The 15089-nt window shown below is 37.2% G+C and overlaps 3 protein-coding genes across 3 annotated transcripts; 2 read left to right on the top strand and 1 right to left on the bottom strand.

Moving 5' to 3' along the window:
* LOC18793532 (zinc finger CCCH domain-containing protein 23) lies at nt 2011-3619 on the top strand. The gene has a single exon (XM_007223287.2). It carries the CDS (start codon nt 2131-2133, stop codon nt 3235-3237), a length of 1107 nt encoding a protein of 368 aa, XP_007223349.1. The 5' UTR covers nt 2011-2130; the 3' UTR covers nt 3238-3619.
* On the top strand, nt 7697-9443 carry LOC18793910 (transcription factor MYB36). Its single transcript, XM_007227128.2, has 3 exons — nt 7697-7995; nt 8296-8425; nt 8524-9443. Exons 1-3 carry the CDS (start codon nt 7860-7862, stop codon nt 9134-9136), a joined length of 879 nt encoding a protein of 292 aa, XP_007227190.1. The 5' UTR covers nt 7697-7859; the 3' UTR covers nt 9137-9443.
* LOC18788801 (vacuolar protein sorting-associated protein 32 homolog 2) lies at nt 11620-13981 on the bottom strand. The gene is made up of 8 exons (XM_020556095.1): nt 13821-13981; nt 13573-13694; nt 13332-13431; nt 12896-12981; nt 12724-12815; nt 12393-12507; nt 12087-12305; nt 11620-11886 (listed from the first exon to the last, which is right to left on the bottom strand). Exons 2-7 carry the CDS (start codon nt 13642-13644, stop codon nt 12108-12110), a joined length of 663 nt encoding a protein of 220 aa, XP_020411684.1. The 5' UTR covers nt 13645-13694; nt 13821-13981; the 3' UTR covers nt 11620-11886; nt 12087-12107.

Raw genomic sequence — 15089 nt, 5'->3', positions numbered from 1 at the left:
GGGATTAAATGATTATCCACTTATTCACCGTCATCCAACCACTTAAATTAGGTAACATCATAACCAAAGCTAAGAGCATGGTTTTATTTTATTTTAAATTCATTAAAACTGCGAGATAAAAAATTCGAACTCAGATGCATAAAAAGGAGTATAACTATTCTAATCAATTTAACTAAGCTTATATCTTCATTCAAAACAAATCATGATTAATTTATAGACTTCCTAATATACATGAGCGACTAACCGTAACATAACTCTCAATAACAAAAGAGTGAAGATTAAACATAAATCAAACAAAAGTGACATTGTTAATTTGTGACTATCTTCCCTTGCCATTTTTTAACCATTTGTTTAAGATTCTGTTTGTTCTAATATCCATGATGAAATTTACATATAGGAAAAACAAGATAAATATAAAAAATAAAATCTCCAGTGGACTGAGTCGACAAGATCATGAGGATCTCGAGGAGGGCAAACGCGGAGGAGCTAATCAGGTGCCACACGTACACCATCCGTTCAGCTAGAGCCCTGCGACTATCAGCCAAGGACGAAGTTAAGTCACCGCCACCTCGAGAAACCACCAACCACGTGTATGTACAGCATCGCTTAACGAGCTCACACGTGTTTTCCGTACAGAATTTGTTGTTTACAAATTACACGTAACCCTCCCTCCATCCCAGAGTATTTATGAACCATCCATTGACGGAGGATCCCACAGCGATTACATTTTGCCGACCTGTCAACTTTTCTTTATTGAAGGGGTTGGGCCTACAACCTCTCTGTCTCAAGCTTCTTATCACCACCTTGACCCGGTTAGGTTAACCTGGACCCAAATCTACGTGCAATTTTAATCCGGTGGTACTACTTCGTACCAAACCAGGGCCCGTGGTCCGTGAGTTCATAAATCCAAGTAGCTCGTTGGAATGAATGCACAATCTCCATGTATTACGACCTTTTAATCTTTCAACTCTCATTAAAGTTCCAATTTAATTATTCCGTTACATTTTTTTGTTGGTTTTAGAGGATAAAATAGTATCAAAATTGACGTTTTACCCCTTGAGATAGAATTGATATAATGTGAGGAAATGACTAAATTATAACACGTATGAAAAGTGAAAGATAAAAATAACACACAAACGAGTTCAAGAATAATAAAACTCGGTTATAAATTCAAGCACCACTAACAATTAAAAGTTTCACTTTTTTTAGCACAAACTACTTAAGTTATAAACCCCTTATAAACAAATGTCTTACTTCGGACAAACATTTATCCAATTACCATTTTAACAAATACTGAACATAAAAATCTTGGGCAATATTATTTTAGAAATCTAAACTTTACACAAATTTGTGTGAAAATAGCTCTTCCATAGAAAATACGCAAGTACTATTTTTGTCTTGAAGATTAAGGTATAGCAACGAGCTATAAGTCTATAATCAATCATAATCGAAGTGGTTGAAATGTTGCATGACTTTCATTGCTTGATCTTATCTTCCTTTTTTGTTTGATCATGAACCTTATCCTTCATTTCTGCATGCATTTTTAGGTGATAAACGTTATAAAGCAAATTTGATTGGGGAAAATAAAACATTTTAAACATCAAACCAGATCTATACAAGTTCATGCACCGATTTATTGGATTCGATCCTATAAATCTTTGTTTGAGATCAACTAAGTGTTGGTTGGCTTTCTTCCAAGCAATACCTTTTTCTTTTTTTTTTTCTTTTTTTTTTTGCTTTTTTAATTTTTGAAGGGTGCGAAGCAATTTAGATGTAACGTTAGAATTATAATAAATATTTAAAAAAGGTGCAAGTACAGCTTTATTGTTTTAAAAAATGTAAAATATATTAAAATTTGAAAAATCGTTGGCTTTCCATGGAAATAGAGGGGCTATTCTGGAGGCGGTAGATATTTTACTAGAGTTAATTGACCGCAGTTACGTATTTAACTCCACCACGGTTAACTTAAAACCCAACCCCACTCTGTGACTATGTGGCCTACTTGGCATTTACCCTCTCTCTCTCTCTCCTTCTTCCTGCTACTTCAAAACCGTTTATATATATGAGACACTCAGCGACCATCTTCTCTCGCATTTGCAGAAACTCCCGAGTCCAAGCCCCCACCCGAAAATGATGTTAGGAGAACCGACCCGACTGCACCCGACCCTCCAAGTCCCTCCGTGGGACCCATTCGACGATCTCACCCCAACGTCGCCGTTCTCCGCCCCAAATCCCTCCGTCAACGTAAACAGCAATGCCGGCAACGGAGACTACTCTCCACTGTCTCCGATGTTTCTCGACTCGCTCGCCGCACTCCACCGTTACCTTCCGTCAAACGAGTCTGACTCGCTCGGCGATGACCCGGACATGCCCATGAACCCGATCTCCTGCGACCAGTTCCGCATGTTCGAGTTCAAGGTCCGGCGGTGCGCGCGTGGCAGGTCACATGACTGGACCGAGTGTCCGTACGCCCACCCAGGCGAGAAGGCCCGGCGCCGCGACCCGAGAAAGTACCACTACTCGGGCGCCGCCTGCCCCGAATTCCGCAAGGGCCATTGCGCCAAAGGCGACTCGTGCGAGTTCGCGCACGGCGTTTTCGAGTGTTGGCTCCACCCGGCCCGTTACCGGACGCAGCCATGCAAGGATGGGCTGGGCTGCCACCGCCGTGTCTGCTTCTTTGCTCACACGCCCGAACAGCTTCGGGTCCTGCCCGGGCAGAGCCCGAGAACTCACGGGTCGGGCGCTTTCGACTCGTATTCGTACGGTTCGTCACCCACCTCGATCCTGATATCGCCGCCGATATCTCCGCCGTCTGACTCGCCACCAATGTCGCCCAACAGCCCTCAACTCGGCTGTAACTCGGTGAGTGAACTCGTCGCTTCGATGCGGAACTTTAAGCTTGCTAAGATGAAAATGAGTGCTCCGCCTGCATGGGGCCCACAAATGGGATCTGGGTTTGGTTCTTCTCCACGCGGGTCTGCGCTCCGACCCGCGTTTTGTAGCCTTCCTTCGACTCCGACTCGGACCTCGGGTCGGGCTGGACCCGGGGCGGTTGATATTTGGGACCACCCTTGCGAGGAAGAGCCGGCAATGGAGAGGGTGGAGTCCGGGAGGGATCTCCGAGCGAGAATGTATGCGAGGCTGAGTAAGGAAAACTCGATGGGCAGAGTCGGCCGAGTCGACTCGGGCATGTCAGCTCCTGATGTGGGCTGGGTTTCGGAGCTAGTGAGTGAATGAAACCCGAGTGCAGTGTGAACTCGTTTGTCGATCGTGTTCCGTTTTGATTCAATTTTTTGGCTGATGCGTTAAATATCAGTGGCCTTCTGATTCTTCTGACCTTTTGTGAATAGAGGTTAATTTTGAAACTGTTGTAAATAGTTGATGTGATGAACTGTGAAGGAAGGAAGGAGATTTTCCAAAGTCCCGTTCTGCAAATTTGTACAGATAAAAAAGAAGAATTTGTTGAGGCTGCTGGGAATTTGGGTAGCTGTTGTTTACTTTCTTTGATCAATGTCTATGAATTTTAATTTTCTTTTTGCATCTTCTGTCAAATTTTCTCGGATAATCATATTGTAAGTTCATTTTCATGGCTCAATTAATGTAAATTTCATTTCCTCAATTTTGTTTTTCCCCATTTCTGCGATTGAATTGTGTTTTATTCTCCATAATTAATGTCTTGCACATATAAGAAAATGTTGTAATTTAATCTGGATAGTTTAACATTATGATGAAAAAAGTTGTGTTTTGTCTTCAAGCTTCAGTCTTAAGCTTTGGATTCTCAGACATGTCATATGAATGAATTATGAAATTTAGTAATTCGAGTTTCTCTTTCCAAATATTAGATTAATTTAGAATATCATTTGTTTTATTGAACATTAGATTAATTAAACTCTCCTAACATTAGATTAATTTAGATTACTGAACATTAGATTGATTTAGACTATCATTTGTTTTATTGAATTAACTGACTCTGTGGGTTTCTAAGCAGATAGAATTCATTGATGCTTTCGCTTTGATCAAGCTTGCTTTCCAAGCTTATTATAAAGAATGAAGCAATAGAAAATTATAATTTATTTAATAAAGTGTCCTGTAAACAAATTATTCATTTAGAGCTATATGGATTAAGAAAATGATTAAACCTGTGGAAAAGAATCATTGTAATTTAAACCCACCACCCTCTATAAACAATTATATCTGGTTTTCATGTACACAGCGATTGGATTCATGACGTGGCTTGTGGAGCTGATAAGCCCGTCCTTATCCATTGGAAATCTTTTAATTTATCCACTATGTGCCACCACTTGTGCTTTGACTATTCTTTCGTGGATTTTATCTGTAAAAATAATGTCTTTGATGTGAAGGTTTTCAAAGAGAGGATATGGTCAAGGAGGCACCATTTGCTTATGTTACAACTTCCACATCAAATTAATCTCTCGTCATGATCTCTTGTGATGATGATCATTTGTAGTGTTATTTATTTGCATTTCTCTCACAAAATGTACTAGAGTATAAACCATACAAAGATTTACGCACGTTGTCAATTTATTTTAGATTGCAGATTTGAATAAATTTACCTCTTAATTCACGTATCTTATTCAACGGCCACACTTGTTCCTACTTAATCTAATCTTAATCATACAAAGATACAAGAACTAATGTCTATATAATCCATTAAGTTTGAAAGTGATGGTTTAGAGAAGCACATCCGTGTAAATAATTGTTTTATGTAGCAATCAAAATCATTAGTTCTGTTTATGATTAATATATCTCATTGAAAGTAAGAAAAGTACATTGGCATGTAGATTAGAGGTCTCAGATTTAGGAGATAAACTCTCATGTAACGAGAATATCATTTTTTGTTCACTTGACATAACTTTTTCACGTGTCGTATTATTGGTCAGAATAATAAAACAGTATTATTTCGTTACAATGAAGTTTTTCTTTTTCTAATTTAAATTCTTATAACATCTTGGTTGTATAATTATGTGTATAAATAAAAAAGACCACTCCTTTGAGATTGGGTTTAATAGAAGGATTAAATAAAACAAAAGAAAAAGGGAACTGAATGATTCAAAAGAATGAAAAAGGCAGACAAAGTGGACGGTGGTTCCAAGGGTTTCGTTGATTTTTGCAGTGGCATGGCAACTTTACTTATTGAGTGGGAGGGATCCTGTAGTGGCGTGCTCATCAAAACTGTTTGAGCTGGTGGGTCTTACTCTTATATATATTATATACATTACCATCAAATCAAAAACAAAAGCTTCCATCACAAAATCCCTTGGAGAGTGTGTTATTGGGCTCTGTTTGGTTACATGTAATTTCATCTCCAAAACCCAGGACAAGGACTTGAACCAATTCCAAAATATCTTATGGAGTAGAAGTTCTTCATGAGTGCCATAATATTAGTACATACCTAACTTTCCATCGGTTGTCTAAAGATTTATACCTACTTGCAAGAACTTATTATTTTAGAGGGTAATGTTTTCTTATCAGACTTGCGTTATTAATTTATCAGACTGAATTTGAACCATATATTATAATAAAAGTCAATCAGATAAATCTTTATTTATCTCCCGACAAGAAAATATTTATTATACTCCAAAATGTGTATAGCCATGCAATGCAAGCTTAAATAGATTGCGAGACATTGACTTGGTAATGAAGGGACAAACGAACGTTTTGAAGGGACCCAAGTAATTTTTTTCCGATGGACAAAACATTGTCGCTATCGTGCTAAGTTGATTGACAATTATATGCCAATATTTGGCACTATTTCCTCCCTCCTTTGTGCCATCTATTCGTTGGGTGTTACGTTGTTGTTTGCTATGGGGAGGACCATATAATATTTATATATTTTGGATTGAAAATGTGGTGGTTGCACAAAAATGATGTGACAAGTTGGGCTCTTATCCAAATCTTGTTTTTATCTTATAGAAAGAGTTAGGTAGTGTAAAATAAATATGTCATGATTAGCTATTTTGTTTGTTTTCTAAGTTATTAGAAAAATAATTTAGCATATTGGATTTTGTATGTGCATCCAGCAAAATGATAAGGGTAAATTAATGGAAGTTGGGCATATAAAATATTTTATTTAGTCGATATACGATTTATCACTAGTATAGGAGTAGGAGTAACGTAGGCTCAAATTCTCAATCATATTGTTCCAATCTTTTAATGTCCTCAAATGATTATGCAAAGGCCCTTCATTGCAAATTTTCAATATATATACATCTAATTAGTTTATTCACATATTAAGACGGATAATTTTTATTTTATTTTTTATACATACAATATTGAAAAAGAGGAAATCAAATCTAGGACGTCAGTTAAGAAATATCATTTGTTTGCTAAATACTTACGCTGTATTAATAATGTTTTGACGGGAGTGTCTGGACGGGAGTAGCAAGGGATCTCATCGGTTATATATGAAGCCGCAGGAAAAATCAAAGATATGTAGAGCTGCCTTCTCCTCAAATTCTGTACGTTTTTCCTTTGTGGTACCCTCACACATGAGCCCAGCCCAAGTGAACCCAATGAATGAAAGAAATTGGTCAGTTTCACCTTGTTCTGTCCATTGATAAGGCCCTAAGGAGACTTGGGCTGTGAATGTATGAAATATTGCTTTAAGTAAACCAATTAAATTAACCCATGTGCACCAAAATGATGTCGTGGTGGGGTTAAAAGGAAAAAAAACACGGTGATGTCGAGTTACTGGTTTAGCAAGTGCCCAGTGGTTTGTCCGTCATTTGGATAAGGTTCTGGGGTTTTATTGGATTTGTATTTCAGATTGAGTCCCGAAGGTTGCAACACTCGGTGGTCAGTGACAGGCTCAGTTTCGCGAGTGGAAATTAATTGAGGTAGACACAAACTGGCCCGAACATCTCATGGTATTTACCAATATATATATATATATATATATATAAACATTAAAAACGACTTGAGCCCGTGACATGGAATCTTTAGACTGGAAGCAGAGAAAACAACAAAATACCAAGAAGTCAATAGGAAAACAATGGAGAAGCAGCCACACCAACTTGAAATTAAATAATTAATTTTTATGATATTTTAAAACCCTTTTGGCTGTGACCAAGACATCAATGCTCATCGCCTTGATGGGTTACTTTGAATAGTAAAATGTCAAAAATAGTACAAGCTCACATTGAAAAGTTCATTTGAAGCATTCACCATTAGAACTGTCTGTGTATGAGTTCCAATTTTCGATTTACTATTGCTAATTGGACACAATTTTCTCATATGATACTATTTAATCAAATATTTATTTACCGCTAATCACTTGTCAGTGGATGTGGATCAAGGCAAGAGTAGGGTTTTGTTCCCCTGTGCCTGTGTGGTGGCTAAGTCCATATCTTCTGACCAGAGCTAGAAGAACACAACTAATTAAAGCAGTAAAATTCGACTAAGGGACATTTTGGACCGTCAGTTTTGAACGGTTCATTCATCTTCATGAATCATGATATTACCCTACCCGATATTAAAAGTTAAAATAAAAATAAAAATAAAGTCAATACAGTTTTTGTGTGAATGTTGACTGGGTCTTTGTCTTGGAATGCAAGGAACAAGTACCAGATAAAAAGAAATTATAATTAAAGTTGAGAAATGGGGAGGTCGTACAAGTACAAGGTCAAGCCTTTTTTCATTTACTCTATTTGTTTTTTATTTTAAGGTGCCACCATCTTTATAAGCTCTCCACCAAAAGCTCCTGCATTTGCTTATTTTGGAGCATCAGCGTGTCTGAACTTTCTTTCTGTCTCTGTCTCTGTCTCTGGTTCTAAGTCTTTCTCTCTCCCTCTCTGAAATTAGTTTTTTGGTGGTGTGTGTGTGGAAGTGAGTAATTAGCCATGGGACGCACTCCGTGTTGTGACAAAGATAATGTGAAGAGAGGTCCATGGTCACCTGATGAAGACGCAACTCTCAAGAGCTACCTTGAGACTCATGGAACTGGTGGAAATTGGATCCTTTTGCCCAAAAAAGCTGGTATCTCTCTTTCTCTCTCTCTCTCTCTCTCTCTCTCTCACACACACACACACACAAACACACACACACACACACACACTCTGTCTCTGTGTGATGCTTAGTTCTATCTTTTGACCTCACAGAATGAAAATTATGAAAAAAAGAACAAAAGGGTTCTTCTTTTTTTATTTTGCCAATTTGTTCAATGAATCGTCCATACTAAACCCATTCATCAGTTTGACTCTCAGAATTTTTCTGGATGAGAAAAGGTTGAACTTTTTTTCTTCTTCTTACAATTGTATTTTTCCTTTTTTTTTTCAGGTCTTAGGAGATGTGGGAAGAGTTGCCGTTTACGTTGGCTCAATTATCTGAGGCCAGACATCAAACATGGATGCTTCACTGAAGAGGAAGACAGCATTATATGTAGCCTCTACAACCAAATGGGGAGCCGGCAAGTCCATTTATCATTCTTTATACTAAATTTTTTCATGGTTTTTATATCTGCAACACTATTAATAATTTCTAACATTTTTCCCCACTTTTTTTCAGATGGTCAGTGATAGCTTCTCAGATGTCTGGAAGAACAGATAATGATGTGAAGAACTATTGGAACACCAAATTAAAGAAGAAGCTATTTGGGGGAAAACAAAACCTCACAACAAAGAACAGCAAAGAGCCCACTAACAATGCCACTCTTCCTGGCTCTGCAGCCTCACTGGCCCTGCCTTGTGTCCCAAAAGCTGAACCCCAAGACTCTGCCTTTTCAACATTCCAAACCCAAATTCCACCCACATTGCACATGTTAACTGATGTTAATTCTGGACTGAATGCCTATAACCAAACCTGGACTTTAAACTCACCAGATCAATTATACAGCTCCAAGGTCATGGCTTTTTCAGATTTTGGTGCAAGTTCAAAGAAAAGTTACACTACTGTTTCATTATCTCAGGATGGCTCAAACATTTCAGACTCTTCTTCAATAGCTGCTGTTGACAAGTGTGCCTCACTACCTGGAAATGGTTCCCTTGATGATTCTGGGTTGTTTACAGATTTCGGTCTGCCTTATGATGTGAATTATGGCATGTGCTTTGGAGAAAAAACCAGTGAATTTGGCCCAGCTAGCTGTACAAATTTTGGTGATTTATTTTCAAGCTCATATTGAGGCACAAAACAAGGACTGAGTCAAAGGGTTCTCAACCATCTGTGAAAACCAAAAAGCATGGGGAAAAGAAACAAAAGCAAATGCTTAGAACTGGCGAAGGAAATGGGGGAAGTAAATATTAGCTAGAAAAAAGGATGTTCTTTTTTGGTTCCCCTTTGTTTTAATTTCTTTTTCATTTATTCTAGTCATATTCAGTCTCAGTTGGACCTCTGCTTCTGTTCATAGAGGAGGAGAAAATGTGATGTAAATCAAAATTTTAAGTAATGACTAGTAGATGAACATGTATGGAACCCTTCCTCTTTGTCTCTGTTTGTTTTGTTTGTCTGTGTATAAAGCTTTCAACTTTCACAGGCATTCCCATTGTGGGTTCTCAGAAATTTGGTTAATTAATTTACTCTGTCTTTAAGGTACAATGGCACAAAGAATCAGTGTTGGGGGGTTTGGATGGCCTCAGCATGTTTGCCTGTTTCTTTATATGCCAGGGGTCATGAAAGTTGTGTGGGGGTGTGGCCAGTTCAAAGTTGATCATGATCCGAAATGTCCCTCTCAAAAAATAACCATAAAAGATACTCTGCCCTGCTTTTGATATTTTACTCAGTCATAACCTACATCATCTCTGCAACTTCAAGACTTGGAAGTGGTAAAATCAAAGGTTATGTTTGAAGAAGCAGTTGAGGTCTTGTGTTTCAATCCCCCTCTCCATTATCGCTTGGATATTTTCATCTCATGCAGCAATGTGAATACACATTTGCATACATTACCCTATAGAAACTTACAAAAATTTTCTCCCTTTTTATGTGTATTGAGAAGCCATTATTTTTTGGAAAAACGCGTTCTGAATGTTTCGACTCCATATGGTTTAAATTATTCATGCAGTGTGTGCCTAAGGTCAAGTGTCACTGTTTGAGAGCTGTGATTCATAACTAGAACATTAAACTTATCCATGGATCGTTTTCATTGTTCATTGTACGGTCAAGTACCCTGTCCATTCACGAATCGAGAGGACATAATTATTTTTTAATTTCCCGTACAATTTATTGGTGAAGGGAAGACTTTAAGATTATAATTAAGCCTCACTAATCACTGCCATTATTAAGTTCTTAAGCATTACTTAATCATTATTGTTTATTTTGGAAACCCAATTTAAATAAAACATTGTTAGTCTTAGTCATCATCTTAAAATATGAGATTAGATCACTTGCCATAAGCTACCAAACATTGCATATGCTCCGTCTACGAGAATTGCCCCAATTAGGGATTGTTTGAAAATCATCGAAGCTATCCAGGGCTGGGAATCTGGTTTTGAAGTTTTCTTAATTATGGGATATATTGCATTTACAGAAAGGTTTAAAACAGATGGGGTTCACGTTTTGATCTCTCTCTGTCTCTTATCTTATGCTTTCACATTGAACTTCAAAGGTTGCATCATAATGAATGTTCTTTATCTCCTTCTTGGTGGCATTTTATGTGTGGTTGAATATTCCTTCTCCAAATGAACTTTTTTGAGGACATTTTTTATTGAGAGGGGCGATAACATACTAAACTCACACACACTACATGGATGCTAGGACTCGAACCTAGAATTTTTCTTAAGGAACAATTGCTCTAAACCACTATACTAGTGGGTCATTTGCTTCTTCAAATGAACTTAAGAAGAAAGCATAAATCCCATATCAGAAATCAGAAAAGACAATGTGTAAGAGCCCCTTGTTTTCACAATAGAGGTCCCTCTTCTCCATTGGCTATTTCAGAAAGTCCAAATTCATGGAATTTAGCTGTTAAGAGAAATCAATAAGGAAAAAGAAAGGAAAAAAAAAAAACAAACCAAGTGAAGAATCTTGCAATTAGTCTGATGTGATTAAGAAGTCACACCCCATAATCCTATTTTATGCCTTACAATCATCAGCAAGTGAAGAACTTAAGATGGGGCATCCCTTTCAGACTTTTCTTTATGGAAGACAGAGTTATTCCAAGTCAGAGAAAAAGATAACCTCAACTTTGTTGCCTGTCTAAAAGTTAAAATTAAAATTATGAAACTCATTGAAACACCAGAGCAAAAACATACAGGTTCTTGTTTTTCTTGTGTTCATATGATGATGCACTTATGGTCCCCCCCCCCCACTTTCACGGTTTGTTCTGTTTATATTTAAGTAGAGAATCTTTGTCAAATTGCAAGCATGGTTCACACCCATCTTATACATGCTTTTATGTTTTGTTCATTCTTCTCTTTGACATTGAATCCTTCAAATTATGGTGCGTCGTTTTGAATATTTTTCATGCACGTTGCTCGGTCAATGGATCGATGTTATGTATGGAGAGTAATGATATATTTCCATTGCCCTCATGTAATTGATGCGATGCGTGTGTTAAGATTTTCTTAGAATCATTCTGTGAGCTATAGCCGTTTTTGCAAGTCATCGATTAGCTCGAAATCATAGCTTAACGATTCTAAAATTGTGATCAAGCATAGAGTTTATGTTTAACTTTGTAAAATCATAATAAGATTTCGATAGTGATAAAATAAAAAAAAATGACTATAAGTTCCCAGTATTAGTTGTACAAAGAAGCCTAATATTTGACCCATTATATTACAAAGTAGTAAAAACAGTTTTACCAACTTATTATTTTGTATACATACAGACCATCAAATGCAGTATTAAAAGTCACAAGTCAGTCTGGAGAGTCCGAGAGATTCGCATCATCCTCCATAATTCAAGTTTTATTAATCTTCTCCTTCTATATGTTAACAACTGCAAACACAGCAACAAAACCCATCAGATCATATGAAGTAACATAAATGCTTTGAGAAACATAACTTTGATTCAAATGACAATTTAAATCTTAATCCAACAGAAGCTGAATTCTTATTTAAGTTCTACGACAATTTAAATCTTATTATGTGCATCACCCCGCTTGAGTGAGGAGTCCATTGTCAAGATAAATTACCAACCTGATACATATAAGTAACCTCTTAAAGTGCCATCTCTGCCTGTAATGCAGCAAGCTCATCCTCATCACGGTTGTTCCTCTGAGGAGCTGGTTGGGTTGGTTGCCTGCCTACCGGGGCATTTACGTGTACTGTAGCTGCGGGAGCAGTTGTGGCTGGCTGGAAAAGCTCCTCCTCCAATTCAGCTCCTTCCAGTTCTTCAAGCTCTGCTTCCAATTCATCCTGCAGAAACAAAGTTGCATAATTTGAACCTAATATATTGAAAATAAACCATTGCATGCATGAACTAAGAACTTGCAAAGATCATACTTCATCAAAATCAGCTGCTGCACCAATAGGTGCTGATAATGCCTCCTGAATCTGCTTCATGCTTTCAGTTTGGTCATTGATCTCATCCATTGTTTTCTCCAAATCATCAATTTTCCTGTTAAAAAAAGGCCAAAGTTGAGATGTACAATTCAGAACAGAAGGATATGGAATGCTTCCTTTGAAAGATCATCCAAAGTGCTTTGAGAGTAACTTAAGACTGACTTTGCAGAGGATGCTATAGTTCATTTGAATTTAAATTTCTTTCATTGTTATGGCAATTATGGCCATGGAATCTATAAATTCTACGGAATGCAGTTTAAATGCAACTTACGTGGCCTTGTTCATGGCCTTCATCACAGATGTTCCACTTCTCAATGCATCAACAGTTTCCGTTGTAGCGTTTGCACCTTCCAGCATTATCATCTGAAACCCCAATTCAAAATATGTCTTCATGATAAACTCTCAACAAATGAAACTTCACTAAAATTTACAACAGTACCTACCTGATCATGAATGCGCAATTGGAAATTTCCAAGCTGCTCAATTTGTTGTTCGTAAAGCCTTTTCCTCTTTAAACATTTTATTGCCGCTGGATAAAAAACAAGAATAAGATATACAATTTGATACTAATTGCGAAAAAAATACGGTTTGCTTTCAAAACCTACATAATTTACTTGCTTACGGGTTCAGATTTAAACAGTTAATTAATAACTCCATTGTTTTCTCTAGTGTTTTACATGTCCTTCCACCACAAATGGCAAACCATGCAACAGCCTAGCATCATTCTTAAAAACCCAACAAAATCAAAAAGAAAGAAAAAAAATAGTTCTTTCCGGATCCTATACAAAACATATATTCATATGATATAATTTCACCAAAAAGAGAAAAGGAACAGAAAAAAAACTAAATAAACGACATGTAGCCTGTAGGGGGTCTTACCAGTTCGGTTTCGTGCTTGAGTAAATTGCTTAGCCTTCTCAACCTCCGCAGCTGCCTTCTTTACAAGAACTTTCTCCTTTTTCTCTAACATCTCAAGTGTCTGCACAATCCCAAAAAACAATACTTTTAGCAGAAAAACAAAAACCCATATAACTATAATCTCAACACAAGATTCAGACTCGTAAAATTTGCGAAAAATTCCAGCACAACCCTGACAACACCTACAAACCCAAAATCATACATCGTTTAATTTGTGTATAGTTGGCAGGGCATTGGCTTCCTGCTTTGCTTTCCCAAATACTCGCTTAAACATTTTTGCTCTGATTTGTTTTCCAGACAAGCAAAACAATATCTTTTAAGATCCTGCAACCAAATCAAACAAGTTGATCAGTGACTTTGACCCATCTGATTGAACAAAGCTACGGTCAACATAAATGAAGCTATATAATTTAAATAATTTTGAAAAAAGAAAAAAAAAAACGGACTGACAATATTGAAAACCGCGTTCAGAGTTTTGCAGGGTGATCGGTCACGGAGGTTGGACTGGTTAAAGAGTAAAAGCAGACCAGGAATGGTAGTTTTTTTTAGGTACCAGAAATAACTTAACCAGACAAAAGAGGGAGACTTATATCACAGGCTGTGAGGTAATTTACTATGACAGACGAATAATCAGCGGGACTACGATGATGGGATTTGTTCGTTGTATGAAGAAATGAGCCAGACAGTTAATTAGGAAATGGAGTTGATGAACCAGCACGCGAAGGCCGAGCGGCCTTAAGAAAACCCAGGCCCCATATATTTCTAGGGTTGGGCTTATTGGGCCCATTAGCAGATCCAATTAACAAATTTCATGAGTTTGTCCGTAACCCTAATTTCGGAAAAGGGCAAAAAACACCGTGAGCCACCCTTAAAGCCCAATACGAAATACGAAAAAAACCAAAAAAACAACACACCAAGAATTAACGTGGTTCGACAAAATTTTATTTACATCCTTACAGAGTTTTTGAACTAAAAATTTACGTGATTCAGCAAAATTTTATTTATATTGTCAAAGAATCTTCGCTTTTAACCTCAAAATCGAGCATGTATACAATTGAATAAAACCTTTATACACCCTTTCTCAAACTTATTATACCTCGTTTGGTTCTCACTATCAACTTCCTTGTGTGATTTTAAATGCCCACAATTGAGCTGGATTTTATAACCTCACCTAAGTCCTATTTGAAATAAGGAAAACTTGCTAGATTGAGAAACCAATTGTAACAAGGTAGTTTAAAATCAAAAACTTCGGGTCCAAAGTTAAGAAGCTTCTAGTGTACATTCATAATTTCTGAGTGTCAATAAAATTTGTTAATGAAACCAAAAATGCTATTTGGACACATAACATTGACCACCTTAACTGACCACTTTATGTGGCAACTGATGTGTCATGCCAGGTCAATTAAGTGAATGCTGTCATGAGGCCACTCACTAGGAATGCTTGAGTGTTTCCAATTAGTTTCTAATTGTCATGACAACATTTATTCATTGACATGGCGTGTGTATCAGTGGCCACATAAGAGTGGTAAGTATTGCGTGTCTAAGTAGCGTTAGCATCAGAACAGTCAATTCAGATCAATGAGAGTTAGGACAAATACCACGAAGTTTCTTGTGTAACTACACGACATTATTCCGTTGGGTAGCCTGAATAGACGATATTTTTATTAGTACCTGTCAAGATTGAAGTCTAGAGCGACACTGATATGACATACAAATCAA

This window comes from Prunus persica, chromosome G1, assembly GCF_000346465.2.
Source record: "Prunus persica cultivar Lovell chromosome G1, Prunus_persica_NCBIv2, whole genome shotgun sequence".
NCBI classification, from domain to species: domain Eukaryota; kingdom Viridiplantae; phylum Streptophyta; class Magnoliopsida; order Rosales; family Rosaceae; genus Prunus; species Prunus persica.
The sequence above is the reverse complement of the archived record's forward strand: the minus strand, read 5'-3'. Positions and strand labels throughout refer to the sequence as shown.